The sequence below is a fragment of the Lethenteron reissneri genome, chromosome 23 (genome assembly GCF_015708825.2).
Source record: "Lethenteron reissneri isolate LAM-NWPU_2019-01 chromosome 23, ASM1570882v1, whole genome shotgun sequence".
In the NCBI taxonomy this organism is placed as follows: domain Eukaryota; kingdom Metazoa; phylum Chordata; class Hyperoartia; order Petromyzontiformes; family Petromyzontidae; genus Lethenteron; species Lethenteron reissneri.
Window position 1 is genome coordinate 16,301,339 of NC_083801.1, and position 27,637 is coordinate 16,328,975.

The window sequence follows — 27,637 nt, forward strand, 5'->3', positions numbered from 1 at the left end:
TTGGCGATTGGAGTGGGAATGTCCGGTAAGGGGTGGGGGGGGGGGCACACGCCGGGCACGGTGCATATATGCGAAGCTCTCCTTCGGGCGAGGTCAAGCGGGTGCTGGGTTGAACGGGAGAGGAGGGGGGAGGGCAGAGGAGGGGACGGGGACTGGAGGCCGAAGAGGAGGAGGAGGTGGTGGAGGTGGGGAGCTTCGGGTTCCAAGCATTCCAACGGTGGGGAGGGGGGAGGGCTTTGCCCTGCGGGATGCTACACTGGCTGAAACTGAAAAAAAATAATCTCGTGGTTGTACGCACATGCCAGTGGTGGTGGTGGCGGCGAGGACAATTCAGTTCGTACCACGCGCGCAGGTTTCTCATCACGAACAGTGCGCGAAAACGCGTGGCTTGGCCCCTCTCGATTTAGGATTCGTTTGTCATGCGCTCACGCTGTGGTTGTACCGAGATGCTCCGAGCGCCGCTGAATAATTTATAGACTGGATGGGTTTGCGCTCGAAACGCTCAAGGGGCTGCGCACACTGGGGTCTGGTTCGGCAGCTAATCTATAGAGGGCTTTGTTTAAAAAAAAACCTGCTTGCCAGAGCAGCCAAAAGTCAGTCTAGAGGTCAATGTATAGACACATCCATTTGTGTTGTCGATATACAGTACTGGAGCACACAGTGATGTTGTGTTCTTTGGTTAAGTTCGAAGGACGAATTCGGACAAAACAAACCCATTGGAATTTAGTTTTTCAGGAAGGTTGACAACTTATAAAAAAGCTTGTGTTCAAATGTATTGCAAGCAGGATGGCACAAGGTGTTTCACGACTTTAATGTCAGTGGGTGGCGCACTTCTCCTATGGAGAGCTGTCCAATGTGGTAAAGTATGGTCAACGGCGTGATGGCCTTCATCCAAAAGGGGAATGACAAATCGTCTTCAGGTGAGAGACGTTTGCTTGTGTGGCGATCGAAACGTCGTGATCTATTACTTTTTCTACCTACGTGACTTTATCGAAAGAACCAGAGTATGGGTTCCTGCAGTCACGAAAGCTTCAAATCAAGAATGACAAAGATCTAAATATTACTATGACTTCTACGCAGTACGGCTTTACTGGTGTCCTTGAGTATTTCATTTGCGATTTGTCGCAGTTTTAAGCACAAGATTCAACCGTGGCACGAGGTAACACCTTATTTTAGTTTAGCTATTGATGGCCCGATTCTTTTTTAATAAAAGCCATGAATCCGGACAACCCGCAATGACCAACGTAGTGAAGTATGGTCAACCACGTTGAAAAGCACCGCAGTAAAAAAGATAACATTGTCACGTGGTACACGCAAAGATCCACAACGCAGTCTGGCACGAGTACTCAAAAATTAACACTAGGGGGAAGAGCGTGTTAACTGTTCCCATTATCTGAACGGGTTGAGCGTTTTGGTTTGCTCATTGCTGTCTTAGCATTTCAATATTAATCGCATGCAAAGTAAGACGCAACTTAACATTTGACTAAGTACACCTGTGGAAAAGCAAACACAAATCCTCTGCAACTTTTGAATACTTCGCCACAATTGTAATCACAGAATAACCCATGCATCTACATTGGCATGACATTTCAAATGTCTTAACTATATATCTATCAGTTCAACAGCATAGCGAATGCCATGTGAGCTTAATACCAAATCACTCGGAATACGCCCGTTCCCATCAGACCTATAAATCTAAGCAGGCTTGAGCCAAGATTTGATTTAATGGAAAACCGTTATGCACATATTGTAGGCCGTGGGCAATGCAAACACTAAAATCGATTGTTCTATATTCCATCTTCAACCATCAGCACTAACCAAGGTGGTGAAGTATGGTCAAATAACCCGTGGAGAAGCGCTGATCCAGCAATGGATTAACAAACGTGCTTTTACATGTACATCTGCATCGCACGTGTAAGACCAGATGTGACGCTGTACACCACACCACAACAGCGTGAGGTGGAGGAACAGCTTTATTTCAAAACACACAAAGCCACACTAATTAAAACAAGTGCAAATAACTGGGATAAAATCACACGGCAAAAGGGGAAAGCCACATAGTCACTGTGCACGCAGATAATCAAATTCACAGTAAGCACTTCGGTTTCTTCACATTTCCTGGGAAGGGTTAGAACCGTCCTCGACTCCAATCGCCGTTTTCCCTTAACATACTCGCGTAGAGCAGCTGTTCGCCGAGCAAACTGTAGCCTAATGTGGTACATGAACTCCATTTTTCCACCTTGTATTACTTCACAATATATTCCACCCTTTATTGTCTGTTACTAAAAACATTCTGGAATTTACAAAACCTGTGGCATTTGCTTCGGTTGCAAGGTTTGAGAAGTTGCCCGCAGTGTGCTTACTGAAGTGAAAGCATAATCAGGCAAATGCAGTGTTAAATTGACTTTTGCTTGTGTATACGTTATATACTTTGTAAACCTTGTTTCCAGACAATTTTCTTTTTCTCCAGACTGGATGCCTTCATGTGACAAATTATGGTGGAAAAGCAGAGACGTTACTACAATCCCAAATCACGCACCCTGCACCCACATCCCATCACCCCTCTTGGCGTTTTTAAATAGTTTGGATAACTTGGTTGTGCAAATTTTCTGCAATTCATTTCAACATGTCTACCAGTGGGGTCGTACCATTGTATTTCAGCACAGAATGTTTCATACTGCGCTTTCGTAAATCATACAATGTCCACCGATCGACATGTAAGTTTCCAGTGTACATATTCCATGAATTACATTAAACGGAAATAAGAGCTCATACAATGGCCAAATATGACATTTCAACAAAACAATATACATCGTACTATTATGCTCGTCATTCTTCATTTGATTAAAAAAAGTATGGCAAACGAAAAAAACTACGTGTGAATATATGCGTATTCCATCTCGCTGTTTAAAGGACTACAGAACTATGGTTGAGAATGCCTGCAAACCTACACCACACAATCAATATAGGCTAATCACGGAGCCGGCACTCAAGATCAGTCAAATATTATAGTTGTTCCATGCTAAACTGCATCATGTTTAGAATGAAGTGATTATGTGTAATAACTACAAATAGGATTGTTCAATGTGGCTTGTTAGGTGCAGTTTTTGACGGCAAGTTACACAACAGCACCACAAATGACATGACGCACAAAATGTTAACCCCACTCAGCTACAGCCATACCAATCTAACAGTAAAAAGCCACAAACTACTACAAACATGCAGGACATCAGATTTTTCCTTCATTTAAAGATGGCAACAACGATTTATCAGCTATAAATTCATCACTGTAGACACATGGCTACATTTCGCTCATACTATAATACGTGAAATTGGCAACTACCCTTTTAAAACTAATTTTCAACTGATTTGCTGACGTGTAAGCGTCAACGAAATATTAACATCTACTAACACGGTTCATGTTTGCTTACCTACTGGATAGTATACTGCCTCAGCTAATAAGTTAAAAGGTTATTATAAATGAACGTTTTTCCACCGGTAGATAACACTTTTTCGGTGGTATTGTTCTGCACCCAATACAATGCATTTAAATTTCACACGTACTTTAAGCGTATGTCTGCAACCTATAATGTTGCTTTCCCATACCTGTTTCAATTGTCATCATGTTTCAAAACTTATAAAATAGCAGCAATGAAAGGATGCCATTCCACCTCCGAATAAAACATGCTGCACACGTTTTCTACCATATTTGTGTGAATACCCACAGCCCAAGTAATGCATCCCTGTAAGCGATCTGCAGCCAATGGTATGCATGATATTACAATATGCAAACAAAAATGGCATGTAAGTGAACATCAGAGCAATATACTTTGTGATAGTGCATTAGTGCACAGGGCGTGTCATGTCAGAACGGCTCTTAATGCACTTGAATATCATAGGGTAACCATGCCTTCACATAACCATATTGTCATGCTATAAATTAAATGTATACACACAACCTTCTCAACCATGTTATTTGCGAATATCGAAAGACCTGTTTACATGGGCCAGACAGATGCCAGCAAGCATCACACCCTGTGAAGATAAAGCAGCCACATCCAACTACTGTGCTAAGCTGCGCGATTGGTGTTGTCTGCAGCATTGAGAAGAATGTGGCCAATAGGCACAACGCTGCAACCAGTTCATTGTCAATGCGCACATGTAAGCAGGCTGCAAAATGGTGCAAATAAATACACTTACATTGTATTACCCATCAGCACTGGAAGTTGTGACGTGTAAATATTTCAACACGCGTTGACTACTTATAGCACTTGCTATGCGGCTCAATACTATTCCAATAGACTTCCCTTGCTGTATGGGTTTGCATGAATGTGTGATGGTGTGTGCGTGCAAGTGTAAATACTCGTGTTGCTGTGGAACAGATCACAGTCCCTGCTTGGCAAGGGCAGCTGTGACGTCGTCAGCCAGTGTCTCCAGCTGTGGCTCCACCATGTTTATACTGCCGGTGGAAGAGGCGTTGGAGTGGCGACGTTGTGGGGAGCCGCCCATCGAGTCGTTTGCCGACACAGTTATAATCTCGGCACCATGGTCCGTTCGCGCTCGGGCACTCTCGCGGAATTTCAGTTTGTGGCTTTCAATCTGCAAGGATGACGCTTCATATTACGGAGGCAAGGAGAAACGTGCCACATGAAATGAACTGGAGAAATGAAATGGTTTATGAATGGATTGATAAAACATATAATGGAAGTGTTCCTATTATTTTCTTGCAAAGTGAGTCACCACTCTGTTTTACGAGCTGGTGCACATTTTCATGATAGAAAAGATAATGTATTTGTAAAGCTGGTTGAAGTTTTTTTTACCAGGTTTCTCAATGCAATGACATTATTGAGTATACTCTAATATAAGCGCATAACTTTATCTATCTGTGATGAACGCTGCACTTTCCGTCGTTTTCATGCAGGGGGCGCTGCAAACCTACGCGCCCCCTGCATGAACGATGGAGGTGCAGGGACAGACGTTCGATTACGTTGGAATCGATCTGCAAACGGCGGTCTTCTCGCACGGCCAGCTCTATATGTTGCCTTATCTCAATCCCGCAGTCCCAAACAGGTGAAAGTCTGCATCGAACCGAACCCCCAGCACGGCCATCTACTTGACGACGAGAGAAAATGAACACGAAATGTCCTTTTCAATTAAGTCTTCCAGATGTAAAATGTTTAAGCTTTTAATGAAGAAATAAAATGATCTAATTCAAAACATAATACAATTCAAAGACGTTTCATTTTAAAACTTCAAAACGGAGCATCGGGTGCTTGCGTGAATGTGTCGTTCGTGTGCAATTTTTTGTGACTTTCCTGGTCGAAGGATGTAAATGGTTGTGAGGGGGCGCCACAGGCGCCGCCACAGGCGCCCCCGAACAACCCCTACTATTTTAATAATAAAATAAGCATTTTCTAAATATATTTTTCTAATACTTACATTATGTGTGACTCTGCTCTGCCTCAGCATCCTCGGAATATGTGGAGTGAACAATGATTGTTTCAACTACTGTTAACTCTTCATCTTTCATATCCTTATAAAATAAAAACGTTATTTTGCAAAAGATGAAACAATAGCATGGTAAAAACACAACAAAAATGGACATGAAAATTGAAAGCTAAATGAAACGTACAAGACGAATTTTTAAGTGAAAACAATCGAAAAAAGAAAAGCTCACGTTTATATAAAATAATTTCCATATTCAAGTTTGATGAGGGTATGATTTAAAAAAAATTTGAAAAAAATTTCCTTTTTTCAGATGATGGTCCACCATTCAATTTGGAATTCTCCCATATTAGTTTTTTTATGTATAACCACAGAAAATTTGCTTTGTAATACGTACACAACTTTAATCAGAAATTAAGCAAAGTATATATGCAAATTTTTTAGATAAAAAAAAACTAATTTGTAAGTAAAAACATCCTGGTCAGCTAAGGGAGCTGTCCTACCTTCACAACGCCCCCACCAGGCATGTGATCCACATTGTCCATGGAGCCAACTTTCGACTGGGCCTTGTCCTTGAATTCCAGCTTGTGGTTCTCAATAGAAATGTGACCGCCACCTGCAAAAAGAATGAGCCTTCTTATAACCCGTTTCAAATTGCCTAATTCACGGAATAGAAATGACACCAATGTCCTCATAAATTGGAGCACAAACGCTTAGTGTCGACACAAAATGAAACATCACACTGCGTAAAATAGCTGCATCATAACTGCCAAAAGATAATCCTGTGGAGGAAATTAATGTAAAAATTAAGTTATATCCACTCAGATATGTTCTTGCCTTGTACTGATCAAAGCAACGTTATCTTTGAAAGCTTCTCTGAACAAAGGCTAGGACTACATATCTACCTGTAGCCAGAAAACTATATGAAGTCAGTAGTATTTTGAAACACTGGTCACTATGTGACTACAATCACAGCAGAACCATCTCTGTGAACAAAAGTTCAAGCTTGATTGATGTATTGCTCAGTCACAGGACATAAGGAATAATTTAATATATTCTGTAATTTTCCACTTTGACCCATTAAATTTACAAGAGACAAATACATCAATTTAAAGTTTTATGACAATTACTTTATTCACACCTTGGTTTCAGGTGTGTTTCAAGAAATCAAGTTAATTTAATTTAATTTACATTTCATACAAAGTTATATCTAATTTATTCCATAGCACAGGAATAAAACCAATTCTGAAAACTGTAAAATACATTTATCTAAATGATTGAAACATATTTTAGCCAATAATTAATTTCTAGGTAAATGTTACTTGACAAATGTATTTGAACTTACAGATGATAAGATGTAATATCTCCAGCACTCACCAGGTTTATGCTTAAGATTATCCTTTGAGCCACATTTGGATGTCACATGACTTAAGTCAATTTTCTTGCTGACAATCTGGACCTAAAGTTTAAACAAAGAATACATTCAGGTTTAAGAAAAACAATCAAATAATACACATAAACATGAATACTTTGAATAACACAGAAATTCTAACACATACAGCAATATCTGCAATACCACACTACAGTACATTCATGGACTTGCAGTATAATACAGAAAATCATTTTAATCAGAGCATAGTATCTTAAATGCTTTTACAAGCAAAATGTGCGTTATTCAATACAGAAATGTTAGTTGGGACAGGTGTTAGTTTAAAGGACAATACAATGGCAGTCCAAACACATTTACAAATATATAAATGGTAAACCATATGTATTACCAGCAGAGCATACATTTTGGTAATTATATGCATTACTAGAATACAGATGTAATTGATTAACTATCAAATGATATACGTAGTATTTCTCTCAGTAATGTTGTGAAAACGAATTTCCCACACGTCACTGCCACCATCGCTAACAGAACGCAGATGGACTCCCAGACAATGTTTTAATTTCGGTAACTTTCCAATTTACACTTCTGCACTGTATCGTCCCAGTTTGTGCAGTCCTCTACCTCCCGACCTTGATGTGCGTATGACTTGGTCATTTGAAACCAGCAAATCCCTTTCCAGCCAGATAGGGAATGGTCACAAATAGGCGTCACTTGGAGGAATTATACCGTTTCCCATTTTCCCCAAGATGATTGGAGAAGCAACCACACCCCAGATATCTCTCCAGGGAGGTGGGTGGGATGCAAAGATGGCAGCAACAAGTGTGATAAATGAGTTTTGACATTTTAAGTGATGCAAAAAACTATTTTCCCCTCCGTATCACTGCCACCCTCGTCAATTTGGCGAAACAGTAGAACCTGTCCAGAGCTCTCATCTAGGAGTGGGTGGAGAGCCGTCTTCACAACTGTCCTTCCAAACGTTGCCATCTGCCATTTCACACCAAATCTTAACATTCTGGCTTCAACTTTCCAACAATTGGCCTAAAACACAACCACCGCAGCGTGAAAAAGCACCTATGGTGCCAATCACTACAAATACCACCTAAGCAAGTCAGAAGCGTGTGGTTTAGTGAATTAGCAATAGCCGGGCATCTGAAATTTTCCACCAAACAGCGATGATTTGAACCACGAATACTTTTGCCGGATATAATGCTGCATACGCCACAGCACTTGTGCCTGTGTCTCCCCTCTTTAGGGGCTGGTGCTATGGCCTCAGGAATAAACAACTTGGTATCTTGAGTGCCACTGTTGAACTGGCAAGGGTGACACTGGGGAAATGTTTCTGCAAATGATGACCACGACACAACATTAAGCAACAGTAAAACTGACGTCTTATAATTCTTTAAGTAATAATAAGCCACTTTTCACGTCACATAGGCACGTAATGCCAGGACTGACAACAGAGGCACATACATTCCCACCACCAGGGGCGTGTTTGATCTTGTCCTTGGAGCCACATTTTGACACAACATGAGTGACGTCCAAAGGCTTGTTCTCAATCTTGACCTGAAAAGTTAAACAAATTGCGGCATACCTCGGAGTGGGCTTCTGTGTTCATGCCTTTATAGAAATGCTAACATCACCCACGTAGGTAATACAACTGTACAAAAACAGAAACTCCAAAGCTGAAATTACTGTAACCATTGTCTCTTGATGTTTCAAAAACACAAATAGGTGTAAATTACACAGCCTGTGTGCGCATATGCAAACACCATCAGTATTTCTTGAGGTGTATTGTAGTCCTCTTGTCGTAAGGCACTATTAAAAAAAAATTGCACAAATTTTACTGACAGGCAACAGAGATAGAGATATGGAAATCATGGATCAGTAAGACTCATCAGTATATTATAGTCACCAATGTTCACTGCCTCTGGAAACCACAAATACGGTGTAAATCACACATACACTCCAACCAAATATAAAAAAACACATATATGGTGTCAAATGCAGAATTTGCATTGGCGAGCATGTGACTATACCATGCTGACGAGTCCTAATAATAAAGAAACCAGTCCACAATTTTACACCTCCATATCACTCCTGCCTGTCAATCGCTCACATTTTCTCACATTTCTTTTTAAGGTGACCTGAGACAAGAGGACCAGAATACATTTCTTCAGGAATTGCAGATAGTTTTACATATGCACAGAGGTGTTGTACTTTTCACACATCCCTGTGTGTTGTTTGAAACTCGTTTTCTGGCCTGCACTATTATTCTGCTATGGGTTTTTCTCGTCTCTGAATGTGCAAAAAAAGTTCTGTAGTGGTGTGGTATTTTAAATCATTCGTTCCCAAACATGCTATCAGAAAAAAAGGTACATGGCAAAACACATCTATGGAGCCATATTTTAAAATACCAAGAGCAGCTTTCCAAAACATGTTAAAGTCTTCAGAAGAACCTCATGTATGGTGAATAATGAGCACATTTATGAAGCATCACATGATCAATTCAAACACTTGTTACACCAGCAACAGAGAATGACACACCTTGCCTCCTTTGGGCTGATGTTTCATGTTGTCGGTGGAACAGATCTTGGATTTGATGTTCTTCAGGTCAGGCATAGGGGCGGTAGTGATGGGGCGCGTCTGTCGCGAGGACCCCGGTGACTTAGGCGGTGTGCGTACAAGAGCCACCATGCGCTTCTCGCCAACGCGGTGTGTAGCAGGCTGTGTGCCCGAACCCCGTGAGCGGCTGCCAGGGGTGCCCCCTGTTTTTGGGGTCCCTGGTGTGGTGGGTGTAGTGATGCCACTCCCCTTATCCTTCTTCTCCTCTTTGTCTCTGTTGAACGTAGGTTTGGCTCGAACAGACATAGCCCCTGTTGGCCAAGACAAGCATTTATACAATGTAGGTTTTCACAGTTGTACCATACAGCTCTCAGATTTATTTTTTGGAAATCAAGCTCCCAGCACACAGAGCAAATTATCAGACAGTCAAACAACACGTGGTACAACCTGAAACCACATCAGTGAGCTACAAACATTTATAATTTGCTAAATATTATCTTACAGTGTATCACTTCTCCACAGTAACAAATCAAACTAATATTTATATAAACAGGTAAAGGGAACTAAAGTTCCAAAAAAAATGTCCGTGCATAAAATTTTAGTTTTTGTTCTTCAAAACTATGAGATGCGACTGGTTATTCACCTGTAGCATTCGGGGACCTCTGCTGTATAGAATCGAGTTTCTTCTGGTCAGCCAGCTTGGGATCTGTTTTGAGATATACAGGTACATTATAAGTCTTTTAAAAAATCACTGTAACATTAAATACCATGTAATTTGCAAAATAATAAAGACACTAAATGTATTAGGATGACCAGCAGGATTGGCATTGGCTCAATCTATAAGGTGTCTAAGGTACCAATTCCAATTTTTTTCAATAAACGGACAAGCATCTGCCTCTCACTCTTACTTGTGCCCGTCTCCCTCCCACTTTCTCTGTCTCTCCCTATTGTGTTTTGATCTGTCTGTACCCATCCCAGGCTCCGTCCTTCTTTCACTCCCTTGAGTCTCCATCACCCTGTCTGTCTCTCCATCCTAGCTTGCCGTTTCGGTCCCTGTGTTTCACTGTACCACTCGTTTTCTACTCGTCTCCCTCTATCTCTGTGTATCTCCCTCTGTCGCACCTCTCCATCACCATGAGTTTGTGACAGGAGGTTTTTGTTATTTGCAACTCCTATCCACTGCACTTAACCTTCCTTCCCCACCCTATTCATTCCAGTGGACTGTAGTGGTCACATGGCTACGGTGGGTGACCACCATATTAAGACTTGCATTTAATTATATTTCTTTAATTAGGCAAAAAACGGATATTTTAAAAAAAATTGACATTTAAAGGCAGAGCAAATAGCTTATGTACTCATTCTAAATTTAGTTTCCGTAAAAAAATATGAAAAGAGCTATACACTGTTGACTTCACGTTATTTATATTCTCTACAAATTATTTAATGATCAACAAACCTACTTGTTTTCAAATATCAATTATTTTCTTTTTATAGGACAGCAATCAAGATTATAGGCCACAATCAAACAAGCTGTCACCTTTACCAATGTAATACTGTGGTGTTTGTTATATTTTAAAACAGTTAAAATACAGTATCTCTATACAAACCAAAATAAAATTGCAGACGCTAAAATGTCAGTAAAATATCATCTATATGATAAGTGCATGTAAAATACCTCGTGGTATTTTACATGCACTTATCATTCCCTTCCTTATTAACGAGGAAACATCACTTTGAACAATCAATATACAGAATCAGAATATTTATTTATACTTGAGGAATCCGATGAGTTATAAAGCTATTTTTGTACAGATGTCCAGTCGACAAGTGTAGAATAAGACTGGAGGTGTACCGAAATCCAGATATTCACTTCTCCACATAACCCACCAGTTCTTTTTGGGATGCCAGAACTGGGAGCCTTGGACTTGAGTTCAGCTGGTTCGGTCTTTGGTTTCACAGCACTGGGTGGGGATGAGGATGGCTTGGCAGCAGATGGGTCTGGACACGTAGCTGGACTCTTCTGTGGGCTTTTGAGGTCTACAACCTGTCCACATATTAGTTTTATATTAAAACAAGTTCTTTATTAAAATACACGTGGTAGAGTCTCATGTATATTTGTTAATGATAAAAAGACAAAACATAATTTCTAACATTTTTCTAAAAACTCATAAAATGTATTCATAACATGTTTAAAAATTGCAACTGCTGCTCAAGACTAATAACTGTAGTATAATAGTATGCATTTTCATCCATGATTGGTTTCTAAATAGAATAAAAAGTTAAACATATAAATGTAAAAATGATATCCGTATCATATGTACCCAAATCGTAAAAAGAGCATTAATACTAAAAACTCCTTTTTCACAAACTCTGTACTCAAGAGGATAATACAAATTATGTGTAGTCACTTTGTCACAAATGTTCCTATTAATAATGTGGTGGCCCATGCCTTGGTTTTAGCAATATTTAATGTGATTTCAGCTTTTTTTCCTTACCTTAGTGTGAACTTTGATGCTGGCAGATGTAGGTCTAATGGCTACAGATGTATTTCTTGTGAAAGTGGTTGAAAGTTTAGAAAAGGTGGCAGCTCTAGGACTTGCACCTAAATCTCTTCTAAATTCAGGTGCAGTGCCGGGTCTAGTCCTTTCAGATTGGCTCGCTAGATGAGTTGCAGTAAATACTTTCGATTTGTAGCTTGAAATATTTTTCACATCTGCAGGTTTATTAAGGGGCACTTTTCCAGGTGTACTACCTATCGACTCATGCTTTTCAGTGGTTTTTATCACGGACTCTGCCGATTCAAACACTTGTTTTGGCCTACTTTTGTTAGAATTAGTTTTTGAAGGTCCCAACTTTTGTCTATCAGGTGTAACACTGGGAGTATTTTTCATAAGAGATATAGTCGGCTCTACATTTTCAGTTGAATCCAATGTTTTTGCTGGAGTTTTAGTGGATGCAACATTTGCTGAGAATCGTGGCCTTGTAGATGTCTTATCTCTTGAACTGGGGATCAGTGTTTTACTACTGGTGGGTGTTTCTGAGACTTTTGAACTTGCTAATGTGTGAGAAGATTTACTGTCCAACTGGGTAATTGGCAATTTTGCTGAATAAAATAAGGTGGAGCAATTTCTGGATGTTTTGTTTGATGCTAAAGAACCTTTGAGATACTTTCTTGGTTTGACTAAATCTATACTTGCAAGAGGAGCAGAGGTCGTTGCTACTGTTGTCTTGACAGGAAAGTAAACCAAAAAACATGCAAAAAATGAAAGTAATCACTGTCATTAAAGCAACAAAATACAAAAATTAAATTAACAGCAAAAAATATAATTTAAACTAATACTATTCAAAGTAAACTAAACATTGTACATAAAATAAAACAACACGAGATGTGGGCTTTAATTTTACGTTTTCCATAACAAGTTGTGAATGAGCCTTTACCCGATATGCAATGTGCAGCATCTGGAAATATTAACGGCTGAATTTTTTGTTAAATATACATCTATATTATGTGGACATTATCAAGTAATGTGTTGTAATATGTGCATAAAATAGTATGATTTGCACTGAATATGATTTTCAAACTTTAAAAATGTATATGTAAATAGAAACGGATTGGTGGTGGGCAGTTTATCATCAGTTAGCATGAACCATTGGATGTGGCTAAAGAAGCCCTGCCTTAATAATAAATGAATATATTGATAATGCTTTCTACAAGTGCAGATATTGATGTTATACCTTCTCTGTTTCGGAACAACTCAAGGCTGTCTCCTCAATGGATGCATCTTTAGAAACCACTTCACTTTGAGCTCTGCTCTCTGTGGGGAACAACAATGCATTTTTAAACGTTTTTTTTCATTATACACTTGAGGAACATACGTGAGGATTTATTGACGAATATATCAAGTAAATTTAAACAACGGATCCATTAATCTGACGATATCAGCAAGCACCTCAGACCTTTTTCTAGCGGCGATGGATCTTCAGGGCTCCCTGCATCATCCTTGGTGTAGGCCTCGACAGCGTGCTCTGCTGCTATATGAGTGGGAAAAACCTGCACACTTTCTACTTTATCTTGCAGCTCCTTTTCTTCTTCTGCTTTATGGATGAGCTAGTGGCAAATGTGTCTGATGAACATCATAAAAGGGTCATAGGAAAAAAAACACCAACATTTAGGAATCACAATGAGCTTACGAGAATGCACAAAACAATGGTCAAGTATAAAATGAGTACACAGTGAAAGGAAACAAATTAAACCACCACATACAATGCGGTGGTTGCACATATGGAATGAAAACATTCAATAGAAAGCTTGCCCGGGCAATTTTAATCGAAGATACCTCAAAATAAAAACGATAAAATTTTAAAAACAAAGTCCCTTTGCTGCAGAGAGCATGACTGGTATATTTCAAAAGGACACACCTTCTTGCCACACATGGGACAGCTGTTCAGGACTCTCCACTTCCCCCAAGAGCTCAGCTTCCTTAAGTGGCTGTCCTGCCTCAACAGTCTCCAAAAGAACCGCCTCTATGTGTTCTTCTGGGCTCTGTTGCACACCTAGCTCAGTGCTTGGGCTGCTGACAGACACGTCTACATGGGCACACGAGTGGTGGAGCATGAGGACCACGTGACAGTGCAAACACCCACAATGCATTAAAATTAAATCTTAGTCAATTAATATGCAACGCACATACCAGCACCTTCGTGCATTACCGTATTTGGGAGAAAAAAAACATGGCAATGCAAACTATGGCAGCGCAAGGGACAGCAATGGCATGCAGAGGTCTTTATTCAGCAGTGGAGACAATGGCTGATGATGCTGATAACACGAAAAGATGCTGAAAATACATTATTAATGAAAAGGCATCATTCTTGAATTAAATATGGTGAGCTTTCTATATGTTTTGACGTTATAGTTTTTTTTCAGAAACAATCTTGGCTAAGCCAAACACCAGGTTGGATTTTACCTACATTTTAAATTTGCACACTGACCTCCAACGTCTCTACATTTATACATATGGATGCCATATACGGTCATCGTTTAAACTCGTGAATAAAAATAAGGAACATGAATGTGCCAAGATTTAATCACCATATTACTTGATAATGAGGAAGTTCTGATGAGAAAAAAACACACTTGCATAGAACCTATCTAATGACTGTACAAGTAAACATGTTAGAAAATATTTTTAGAAATGTTAGATCTAAGATTAGAAAAACAGTAAAGAAGCAATGCCACAATCCGACATAAATGCCAGGGTTTTCAGGATGTAATTTTTAGCTAAGACAAATGCTTAATTTTCTTGGCCACGTCCTGTATGCTTCCAAGTGAGAGCATTGAAAGATGGGTTTAAGCTGGTGCATGTGTGCTGAAAAGTTAATTTAGCAGTATTTAATTGCTACACACACAAGTCAACGCATGTGCAAGAGTGAGGTCAAGGTTTTCAACGTTAAAATATAAACCAATGGTAAACAATCTTGATTTGAAGCTTTCGTGACTGCAGGAATTCATACTCTTTGGTTCTTTTGGTAAAGTCACGTAGGTAGAAAAATCTATATATAAGGACTTATTTCAGCAGCCTGTTTCTCTCTCCCACCTGAAGACGATTGCTCGTGTGGCGATCGAAACGTCGTGATCTATTATTTTTTCTACCTACGTGACTTACCGAAAGAACCAAAGAGTGATGGTAAACATTCGACTTTTAATAAGCACACAAATTGACTGAAATAGGAAGCATACAATACCTGCATAAAACTTAATTAACTTGGTAAATACACTATATATGATCCTTATGGCGGTACCCCGGGGTACCAAATAATACAAAATGGCCAAGGCAATTTAATATTTTATTTCTGGGACACTATTCTTTCCAGGGGTGAACTTAACTCCGCGACTGGGGTACCAATCAATCCAAAATGAGTGCTACTCGGCGATTTTGAAACGCCAAATGTTAGCATAAAAAATCCGTTATCGAAAAATTATACTATTAATAGTGCATCGTGTACAGCTCGTCGAGATGCATCGATTACCGCATCGCCGACCATCAACAGACTACAAATGATTGCATCACGGACATTATGCGAGAACCGGGATACTATGGCACCCCGGGGTACCGCCATAAGGTTCACATGTCTTGAGGAAACTGCAGTTCGATCCAGATTCCTGTAGAGGATCAACCTTGCTAATATAACATCTGAAATAAGTGGGTGATTTATATTCGAGGGTAAATGAGATTGAGGTCAAACTAAATATTAAAGACTGCTTGAGTGGTAACAATTGCAAAATGAAATGACAACATAGTCCCCAACTTAACATCCATCACACTTTCTGATAATTTAATGTGAAAGGTAAACCTATTTATTTGTGTGTATGTATGATATATTTGCAGGCAGGTGATTCCAATACTGGCTGATACTGTTATGTCATTCTTCATCTCAAGAGGTGAAAAGGCCATAGTGGAGTATACATATAAAAAATAACACACCAGCATGCAGTTCATTTCACAAACATCTCGACTCACGTTAGCAAATAAATGATTTAAAAAAATGATATTAGTTTGATCTTGACCAAACATTAGATCAAAATTATATTGCCGATCTAGAGTGTGGATCATCAATACGAAAAAAGGCACACGCCCTTTTGCACAATGGGCATACCATGCATTGATATCTTGTCTTCAGCAAAATTCACCATGTGGTTATCACAATTAAGGGATTGACAATGTGGTTGCATTGAAATACACATTTAAAAGCCACATTTATATATTTTGCAGTGAAATTATCAATGTTGCAAAAAATTATGCAATTCCTCTTATTACATGCAACCTTACAGGAAACAAATAAACATGGCTGAATATTGCTTTCACGTTTGAGTAAAAATCCTTTTTTAGAAATGCATTGCTAGAAAGCACACAAATAATACATGCGTTTTATGCAAAAAATATTATATTAACTACAATTTAAGAAATCAGCATATAAGAGATACAAATAAAATGTAGGACCTATATAATTCTGCAGCCGAACAAAAATCAACAGTCCAGCCCTTGCTTACCATCTATCTGCCCGGCAGCTGGGAGGTTCAGGGGAGGAGACAGTGGTGGTGATGGTGGCAGGTGGACCGGCACTGTCGTGGCTGGGTGGGAAACAAAAAGAGAAAAAAATGGTGAGCGTCCCCAATTTATCTGCGGAACAATACAGCCGAGGTGGTGCTGCTGCTTCACCCCGGCGTGGATCCATCCACTGGACTATTTTATATAAAATGCCACTACAGCATTCTCCAATCGTCACACAATAAACGTAGCAGGCATATAATTCCACGTAGTCGGCTTAATGTTAAGTCTGTAGGAATAAAACATAAATATTTGCAGGATATCTTGTCATGTCATGTTTGGAGTTAATCTCCATTTTGGAGTAATCAAATCGGCACAATGAATGTCAAACTACCAGGTTGTATTATTAGCCATCGATGATGGGTGGATCTTTCATTGACATTTTATACGTGACTCTTTGGATCAGATTAAAAAAATTGTGCAAGAGTAAAAACGTAATAAAAAAAATACTATTTTACAGGTTAAAACTGGATGTAACTGGAGGAAAAGAAACAGTGAAATGAATAATAAATGTAAATTGAAAGTAGCGCATAAAAATAAAATGGCTGAATTATTTTATTCAGAGATGGCATCACTGACCTAATTCATACAATCAGCATTTTGCTGATGTGCAGAATTACCAAATGCAACAGTTAAATCATTATATTTTTTATGATCGTCGTACTAATAAAATGTAATTGAGTTGTCTACATGAATAAATCAACTACAGATTATTTGCAATGTATAAGAAGCAGGTGGCCTATAATTCACACGTACCAACATGATACTCTACATAAACTAGGTTGATGTGTCATGTGCCTCAATTTTGAAAAAAACTCCAGTCAGCACCACAGCTTGACACAAACCGAGAAGCACAAAGCCTGCACACTAGGGACCCATGAAGCCAATTCCATAAAAAAAAAACCCAGCAGGATGGTCACACCAATGGGGTTTGCAGACAGCCGTAATGTCGAGTGAGGTCAGTCTGGTTCAGGGTGGGCCCACGTGATCTGTCTACAAGCTCTCTGGGTTTTAACACATTGCTATGGCAACAGCAGCTCCACTGTAGAATAAAGCAGCCTCCCCAGCAAACTGGAGCGCTTGGCAGAGCAGCAAGGGAGCCGGTAATGAATGCACGCTCACGTCAGCTGCAGCCTCAAGGAGGTCACTCTGAGCAAAAGTACAGTATGCATGCAACGACTGCCCTATATTTTAACAATTTGCACAAAAAAACCTTTTTTGTGCATTGTGTACCTTTAAAAAATATAAGCTTTTACCAGCTACATTTTATTCTCAGTATGCATGTAATGTTGTGTAAATGGACTGATAAAAGGATGGAGAAATGATGTAATGGTTCACTCACTGCATTACGAACCCTGAAAACCCAAGTAAAATTTCATGCCACGGCTAACATCAATGGCGAAATGTATCTGAACCTTCACCTACCCGTACATATGTGAAGCATGGTCAAACAACACAGCATGCATGACTGACACGGCCTGGAGAAGCCTTCATCCAGCAGTGGATTGACAGAACTGTACATTTTACATGATAAAAGCTCCTTAAACTTAGAAATATCTGGACTTGTACAGAACATATATTTTGTATTTACAATAGGCCATATACAAATCTGAGTTTGATAACATGTTAATATATAGTAAATTAACGGAATACAGGTTTCCCTAGCTTTGTAAATCTGAGTCTGTAAATTTGTGGATATCTGTGTAAACCTATAGGTCTCTATGGGAACATATGGGTGTCTATAGGAGTAGTTTTTCCTCGCATTATGCGAGTTTGTTCTGTGCGATTTCGCATACACATGGAAAATTTGCTCTATGCGTAATATAGGTTTTTGGGTCAGATCACGTTATTTATAAATGTGTCGTAACCCTCCACCACCCGACACGGCCAAACAGTAAAAAATGTGTCACGTTTTCAAAGGACAAAATAATTCACTTCTTTAGCCCACTGGTGTGCTGAAGAGAGAATCAACAGCATTTTAAAATTTGAGTAGTACGACGTTTCGCTGATAACAATCAACTTCATCGGGCAAGAATGGTGCTCTCCTGTTGCTTCCGGTCTTAAATAGAGCAGCATCAGGGTGATGTCATCATTTAATTCAATTCAATCTGGTGCAGTGATTCGAGGCAAGGAGGGGGAGGGTATTGTAATTATATAGATTGGTAATCATTCAATTGTTATTCATTGGTATTTGTTTCCCTTATAAGGAATTGTAATTGTATTTATTTGATAATACGCTTCCAGGCCGCACTGTTGAAATTTTAAAATGCTGTTGATTCTCTCTTCAGCACACCGGTGGGGCTAAATAAGTCAATTAATTTGTCCTTTGAAAACGTGACATTTTTTACTGTTTGGCCGTGTCGGGTGGTGGAGGATAACGACACATTTATAAATAACGCGATCTGACCCAAAAACCTATATTATGAATAATATTGGTCGCGAAAGCCTACGTGTTAAATCGCTCTATGCGGTTTGAATTCACTCATAAGCTCTGCGGTAGGACGTGGGACAACAGTGTGTGCATACTGTAGGCCCTCCTCGTGGGATTGTGCTTTGTGTACCCCTTTTTTGGAACACATCTACCGCATAAAACCTGTGGTCCAATCAAATCATGACTCAATACAAACAAAAGCATTTAAACAGTCAACGAAGTGCACGTAAGTGCTGTATTACCCAACAATAGAAAGTGCATAATTTTACATTATAAATAATATGAATTAGGTTATTTCTGTTATGTGAAGTAAAAATTGATGCTTCGCTTGAGTCAAATCAAATCATTTACAGTACTGCAAAATGAAGGCCAAGCCTACTGTAGTTATCAAACGCAATTATCTGTTGCCTGATAGAATCCCTGTTAGCATCAATGTGCAGCGCTGTGTGTAGGTGTAATTTATTTTGTGTAAATCAAATATTGTGGCCGTACACATTTAACAGCCTCCCCATGATCAATGTAATTTTTGTAGACGTTTAATAACTACCAGCTATAACAAATAACAACAGCAATTATATGATGCAATGCTTAACGAGTAACATATGCAGCAAACCAGGACCAAGAAATTATCTGACCAACGCTGCACAAACCTTGGTTCTCCATTTTTAATGGAGTTACTGCGTTAACTGAAGATAGGCTTCCCTCAACCCCATTTTGTTTAACATTTGGTAAGCTGTGCCCATTTTCATGGACGGGACTCTTCTTTGTCTCTGGCATGGACTTGTTCTCTTGTGCTTCAGGTGTGCCAACAGCGTGCTCCTTGGCTCCAGAGACATTGTGTGGCGACAGAAGAATGCCTCCCTCTGGTGCAAGCCCCAGTGGTGAGGCTCCTGGGCTGCTGTCCATGGGTTGCTGATGCATGTGCTGCAGCTGCTGCCAGTCTTCGTCTTCAGCCATGTCACCGAATGATTTCTGCTCTGCCTACTGAAGCCAAAACAAAAAGATCTGGTTAAAAAAGGAGCATATAGTTTAACATCATTTGGATAAAGTACAAAAATACAATGGCAGTCTTTATTCCAAAAATATACAGGTTTAATGTGGATAACTTAAAAACACAAATAAATGATACACAATAAATAAGCAACTTATTTGTGGGCCCACATTAAAACTACTGTAACTAGAATATGAAAATGTAATAGAAGTATACCTAAAGTTTTACAAGATGTGATTAATTTAGTTGAAAAGCAATTCACTTAAATGATATCAATGTAAGTGGCATATACAACATAGTGGATGGAAAATATGCAACAGCGATGAACTCTTTTAACCTGTGCTTTTCGTTATAACTAATGCAGCGACTCAATTAGCCTAAAACATTTTCTCATGGGAGCTCTGTCCGCTGTATGTATGGTAGATTTATCAACCTCTCACATTGAGGATCAATCAGCTCCACCATCTGCAAGGGCAGCCAAATATCCCAGAAAGGCTGGCAACAGTAAGTAGGCTGCATAGTAATAGGCAGGCCATTGTTATCTTAATCTCTCTTACAATTAAGAGACTTAGTAGATTGGTGCAGCTGTGTTAAACATAATTTACTGACATGGATGTATTTTTTACAGATAAGGGAAACTATCAATTACATTAGATTGCTAAATCAACTAAAGGCATAAAGGTAATGTTGGCTTTATGAGGGGCGTTTTCCACTTTAGATTTCCTCAAGGGCATTTCTAAATCTTTTCTCTTTAATTGAAGCTATTAAAATTAGTGTTTAAAAAAATATATATACTGTATTTGAATGCTCTTCCTGTAGATGTTGGAAAGAAACTGTTAAATGTCGGTCAGACACAATGACAGTTCATGCTTATCTATGCATGGGCCCTTCGGGTCAATTGTTCTCCGAACTGTAAATCTGCACCCACCATTCAACTCCAGCATATTTTATCATCTGACTTCTTAAACATATACCTAAACTTTATTATGAACCTGTATTTGCTGATAACATTGTGACAAAATATATTAATGAAATATGCGTACAATTAAACTAAATGAAATGTAAAGTGTATTCAAATTTTTTTTCTTTAAAATCACATACATTTTGTACAACCACGGAACTAAGAGTCGATCTGCAAGGTTACATGTAGTAGGGTAAAGTGGGGGTACTACCATTGATTTAAAAAGTCTGGCGAGCATGGAAGAATAGGTCACAATTCCCCCGAGTGGGGTTCTCGACCACTCCCTACAGTGGAATGAGCAAGCAATTGCAGGGCTCCACCTTTACCTTTTACAGTACTGACATGAATATATATCCACTTCCTGGATCTCTTCAATATCTATACGATAGATTCATGACTAAATATTATATAAATGTTATACTGGTAGGAACCTCCTGGTTACACCAGCCCACAGGGGATTATTTTGTCTGTCCGTCCTGCATCTAAAAATGGGAGGGGTGGGGCTGGGTGGAGAGGGGAGGGTGGGGAGGGGCTGGGTGGGGGTGGGAGGGGTGGGGCTGGTCACCCCGTGGTGCCCTGATAAAACTCAACGTTTAACCTACTCACGCCGGCTTGTGCCCGCCCTCACAGTCGGCCATATTTGCGGAATACACCACGCCGCCGTTGACCCTGCCCATTGACCGAGCAACCCAACGTTCCTACCAGCTCCCTCCGCAGGAATGTGTTATACAATGTTAGTGGCATTGATCCCTGCGGTTGCACCCGATTCAAGAGCTGAATTGCTCACAGGGCTATACCAAATAAATGAAGCTGAAAATGACATTCCATAACCCAATGTATTTTACTTAGTAAAAATTCATGTTCTCATAGCACAATTCGTAGATGTAATGTGGCTACAGCTTATAAATGGCACAGCTTAGTGTTGCCATCTTAAACTACACACAACATTCAAGTAAAGTGGTGCATCAATACTTGCACTTGTTAAAATCTATTAACAACCAATCCGACGACTTCATGCAATGCCTACTTGTCTTGATTCAGGACTGATCCGACAGATATTTGTACGGGGGTGTGTTATCAAACATGAAGTGACTTTTTCTTGAATGCACTGTACCAAAGTTACTATAGGGCGAATATATTAATGACATTGTGATGAGTGTTAAATGTAACAAAATACCATGATAGACAATGCATCAAGTAAAGTTTCACACTTTGCTTTGTATTATGTTGCACCCCCAGCTCATTATATTTACCTGAACTTCAGCGTGACATTTGTGCGCAATACTTTACTGTATTTTATTTTGGACATTTCTTAAATAAACGTCACTTCAAAAGTACACTCTACAATCTTAAGTCTAATCTTAAGTCCCATGCTCTGTTTATGCGTAGATAAGCTGCACAACATGAACATATATTCCCAAATCAAATGTGTTAAGAGTGTTTAAATACATTTTACAGCAGTTATCAAATAAAGACATAAATACTTATAACTTCAAGTAATAAAATTACGAAAGCGGGTCTGAGTTGCACAAAAGGCTAGAACTGTGGGACTTTGTAAAATGGAGGTTTCAAAACTATGACCTGAAATATGGCATTTTCAGAATATAGACTGCATATAGTCCATACAAAATGACGTTATAAGGCACAGCATGGAGATTTAGATATGGGCATTCGTGAAGCAGGTTGCCCCTGATAAAATTAACCACTTCCCATATAGGAAATGCATATACAATTAGTGGGACATTTCATACTGCTCTAATGCAAAGGAAAAAAACAGACATGGTCTGCACTTAGTGTAATTTAATAATCAAGTCGTGTTATTATGTAGGATTCAAATATTCCGGGTTTAGTTCACTGCCTTTACATTTTATTCACTCTATTAGGTCCTTTCTGTGTTAGACCTGATTGCACTAACAATATGCAAAACAAGATGGATTTACTTCATTTTTACAGCATTAGAATATAAACGTTTGAGACATGTACACAACACATGAACAGGCAACAGAAAATATGCTGGAAACTAATGGGAAATGCCTTTTTCATGAACAAAACAAATGACACGAGTTGTGTAGACTTGTCCAGTGGGCTTGTTTTACCTGTTATACAGTAATGTAATAATTCCACGTGAAAATACGCGTAAAGGTGTGAAATAAAAACGTTATTATGCACGTGTACACCTCACTCTGCCTCTTGTGTTGTTGATAGCAGCTTCCCATTTTTTGCGGTAAACTGTCGTCCCGCACAAACGTGCACAGATACAGTAAGGCAGACAATCTTACACATAGTCAACATTTTACTCCAGGAAGGACATAACTCGATTATGCACAGCAAACAAAACTGATGCGCATGTTAGCACTGCTTGGAATTATTACCAAATTATTACTCTATTAGGTGTTAAGCAAAATACATGAAAGTTGAATTTAGGAGAAAATCTGTCACAGTTGTCCACATAAAATATGGTTATCAACAGCTGTACAGTAATTCACGAAGTATACACCATATGATCAAAATGCTGCTGTGGTGTAACAAATTAGCACATAGGGCTTACAAGGTTGCCAGTTTTATTCTATCTCCTGGTGGGGCAGTAGAAACCATGGGCACATTTCTTAAATGTACCACAGTTGGTAGATTGCCTGGTCGTGTGTGGTGGGATAAATTGTGGGTACCTCCACCTTTTCCCAAGATGTCTAGCTAGGGTGGAACAGTAATCCAAATGCCCTGTAGAGGGGATATTGAGCTCCAGCTAGTGGAGGCCCTTCCACCAGAAGTGGTCAGCAAGCAGTTGCAGAGCTACACTTTAAGCTTTACATAGGCTGTCATTTTGCTGATGAGACCATTGCAAGACTCATCTTGCAGACACCAGTTATGTTGTGACTGGATGTTTCAGTGTGGATAAAAACTGTCTAAAAAAGAAAAACAATTAAAGTCCGTTTTTATCATTGCATATTCATAGCAAGATGGCAATTTGAAGGTGGTTTTCAGATACTACATTGGTGTTCCAAATGTTTTTCCCTGACGGTTTCAACAAATCCATTAATGAGCAATTATACCCAAACAGATCCAAATACATTTCCTCAATATAATTAGTTCAGAGATGTTTCAGTCTGGGTTATAATGAAGACTTGCACAGGAATTGTATAGCTGTCCAATTAGGAAAACTAATATTTTGAAACACATTTTTTTCAATGACCTTCACTCCTGCCATGTGAACAAAGATAAATCCACCTTATATAACAAGCAACAATTCTGTTTATAAATGAAACCATTTTTAAAACCTGCCGGTTAAAGCCAAATTGATTAACAAATGGCGATGTAACAACATACCTCTTTAGCCGGCTTAACACAATTTATGTCTCGAATCTAACCTTATATATTCATTGGTGTGTAATCCGGTGTTTCATTATGTAACAAGGCTATGCGTATACTTTAAAACATAAATACCACTTATTTAAGAGAATGTACATCTTGGCAAAGCATAAACAAAAGTAGGTTATTATATAGATAACATTTAGTGAGCCAATTTAATATTAATGGCAATAATGTAGTTCCTTAGCAAATGTTATGGCTGAATCACTTTAGACATTAAGATATGCCAAAACGCTTTCATAGTCAATACACAATGGCATAGAATGCACAATATTAAATCTGAATAAAATATTAATCACGTGAAGCTAATCTACAACGGGGAATATACTGGATGTGCAAATCGGTGACAGCACCCATATTCACACCACAAATATAAGCAAAAAGATCGTGAGCAAATACAAATCTGAAGTAATGGCAATCCAGGATGATGGGGCACTACAAGAAAAAACACATTCCTGCGGAGGGAGCTGGTAGGAACGTTGGGTTGCTCGGTCAATGGCCAAGGTCAATGGCGGCGTGGTGTATTCCGTAAATATGCCCGACTGTGAGGGCGGGCACAAGCCGGCGTGAGTAGGTTAAACGTTGAGTTTTTATAAGGGCACCACGGGGTGACCTGCCCCTCCCCACCCAGCCCCACCCCTCCCACCCCCCACCCAGCCCCCCTCCACCCAGCCCCTCCCCACCCTCCCCTCCCCACCCAGCCCCTCCCCACTCTCCCCTCAGCCCAAAACCCCTCCCGTTTTTGGATGCACGACGGACGGACGGATACAATAATCCCCTGTGGGCTGGTATAACCAGGAGGTTCCTACCAGTATAATTGTTGCGTCATCTCACGGACCTGAAAATAATCGGCATTTAAAACTCTGCAAGTACATTAATCTAGATAAGCAAGTGAGACTGTGCATGTACAGGAAGGAAATGGATTGTGAATTAAGCAGTATATGGGGACAACAACTTAGACTTAAAGTGTGAGGCTAAGTGGACATCAGTGCCTCATCTAGATAGAAGCAAGACCTGATCTATAATAGATAAGACAACAATCAAGAAGAGAGCACAGGATAGCTCAAGCTGAGTGGTTTGAGACAAATTATTCATTATAGAAAATGGAATTTAATCTGCAAATTGCAAAACAAAAAAGCACGTGTCCCCGCAATGAAATTGAATAAAGTGCAATGCCAAGACATTTATGACATTAGTTGCTCACAAAGGGAGTCACAATGGAACCCTCTCAATCATGGAACAGTGGTGTGCATCGGGTATGTTGCATTAACTACAGTATGATATACCCGCAAAAACAAAATAAGCTGCGTCATGGTTATCCAATTAATACCTAGTAATTGAAGGCGTGATACGTGACACTAAAATAGTCCAATATACATGTTTAATCACACGTACCGTTATGTAACACAACATATTACCATAAACCAATTCTCAAAAAAATGACAACACAGTAATAAGTGGACTGTATAACAATTGCCATCATCTACTCAGGAATGCCTCAACTCAGTCTCAAGACCTTCTCAGGAAGGCCCTGTATTGGCTAGTTCCGTTGTAACAAAGCCCGGTGAAAACCCACGAATATGAGGGGGAAACACCACTTTGATCATCCTTGGCCGGGAATCGAATTCGGGTTCAAAGGTCGCCGGGTGAATGGCACAGATTGCGCAGTGCGCTAACCACTGCACCACCATTCCATCATAATTTGATCATTGAGATCATTCACCATTTAAGTATACAAACGGTCGTTTCTACCGGTAAGTCTCCATAACCGCCAATATATATTATTTTATCGTTACTTTACTTGCCATCTTGGGTATCCATAAAAAGCTTATCCCGAATGTACCGTGACTGACATCTGCCATCGGGCACTTTGGGGACACGGGCTGACAGATGACACCAATATGTTCAAACACCCAAACCCACTGGGCTTCGCAGCTCGGTATGCGGCAGTACAGCAAGTGGGTTGTGAATCTTTTCACGGAGAATCGCCTTTCTATCCACTCTTGAGCGTGAAAAATGGCCAAATATTAAAAAATGTTGTTAAAACTCAGGATTCCTGAATAAACAAACATTATAAGAAACGTCCATATATATATCCATGCTCAATTTAAAATGCTACGACAGCACATCGATGCTCAAATGTATTCTAAACATGCAATTTGTCTTAATTTTATTTTATTTAACTCGAATAAATTAGTGTATTTGTACACGAATGCCTCTTGCCCAATGCGCCCTCTGCATTTAACCAGCCAAGACCCATTTAGGAACAATCGCAAATGCAAATTCACACGAAGCTCGTCAAACTCGGCGTACATTGTGTGCATAATTTTACGACATTTGTTGGGTTACCCATCGGTGCAAACAAAAGCCCGTAAATTGAGTTGTACAAATTATAACCGCTACAAAAAAGCGCTCCATAGAGACGCACCTCCCAGGCACCGCCCTAACATTCCCTAGAGCGCATAGGCAACCCGCACCTCCATACGTGCCTCCCATTGGCTCGCAGCCCCTCACGTGATGCAACCCCACCCAATGGGGACGAAGCAACGACTTAAGCGCGCTATGAAATTCAATTGCTATTGAGGCTTCGTCTAAATTACTGCAAAATCCAACGTGAGGCGATCATTAAACGTCGACACGCAAATTACACAAAAACCCAACAACAAAAAACACCCAGCAAACAACTCAACGCGATAGCTGCAAACGTTGCTCAGCGATACGGTTGCACGTGCCTTTATCCGAAATAATAAAACAAACTTAATATTGTAAAATAAATTAACCGCGCTCCAACGCACCTGCTGCCGCCGCCGCCACCGCTTTGCCTCGCAAAGTGCGCGAGGGGGAGTCGCAGCCTCGCGCCGCGCTCACGTGACCCGGGGAGGGGGGGGGGGGCTTGGGTAGGGGGGAAGGGGAATAGGGGAGGGGTGGCATCGGGGACGAGGGGTGAGAATCGGGGGAGGGGGGGAATGGGGGAGGGGGGGAATGGGGGAGGGGGGGAATGGGGGATGATGTAGGGGGGATGGGGGGGATGGGGGAGGATGGGGGGAATGAGGGAGGAGGGGGGAATGAGGGAGGGGGGGAATGGGGGATGATGTAGGGGGAATGGGGGGGGGGGTGAATCAGGGACGAGGGGGAGAATGGGGGAGGGGGGGAATGGGGGAGGGGGGGAATGGGGGAGGGGGGGGGTGATGTCGGGGGATGGGGGGGATGGGGGAGGAGGGGGGATGGGGGAGGGGAGGAATGGGGGAGGGGGGGATGATGTAGGGGGGAATGATGTAGGGGGGATGGGGGGGATGGGGGAGGAGGGGGGAATGGGGGAGGGGAGGAATGGGGGAGGGGGGGATAATGTAGGGGGGATGGGGGAAATGGGGGAGGGACGGGA

The 27,637-nt window shown here is 40.2% G+C and overlaps 1 protein-coding gene across 7 annotated transcripts; it reads right to left on the bottom strand.

Annotated features, from left to right (window-relative positions):
• Positions 1-1,955: 1,955 nt before the first annotated feature.
• On the bottom strand, positions 1,956-27,145 carry LOC133346103 (microtubule-associated protein tau-like). Of its 7 annotated transcripts, XM_061557493.1 has the most exons (14): positions 27,051-27,145; positions 19,588-19,921; positions 16,449-16,529; positions 13,820-13,987; positions 13,136-13,215; positions 11,896-12,627; positions 11,288-11,444; positions 10,044-10,106; positions 9,383-9,711; positions 8,309-8,401; positions 6,823-6,904; positions 5,949-6,061; positions 5,440-5,533; positions 4,427-4,599 (listed from the first exon to the last, which is right to left on the bottom strand). In XM_061557493.1, exons 2-13 carry the CDS (start codon positions 19,892-19,894, stop codon positions 5,441-5,443), a joined length of 2,298 nt encoding a protein of 765 aa, XP_061413477.1. In that variant the 5' UTR covers positions 19,895-19,921; positions 27,051-27,145; the 3' UTR covers positions 4,427-4,599; position 5,440. The 7 variants fall into 7 exon arrangements, with proteins under 7 accessions (XP_061413475.1, XP_061413478.1, XP_061413476.1 ...); XM_061557491.1 differs by lacking the exon at positions 5,440-5,533 and having other exon boundaries at positions 1,956-4,599; XM_061557494.1 differs by lacking the exons at positions 5,440-5,533; positions 13,820-13,987 and having other exon boundaries at positions 1,956-4,599.
• Between the last annotated feature and the right edge of the window lie 492 nt (positions 27,146-27,637).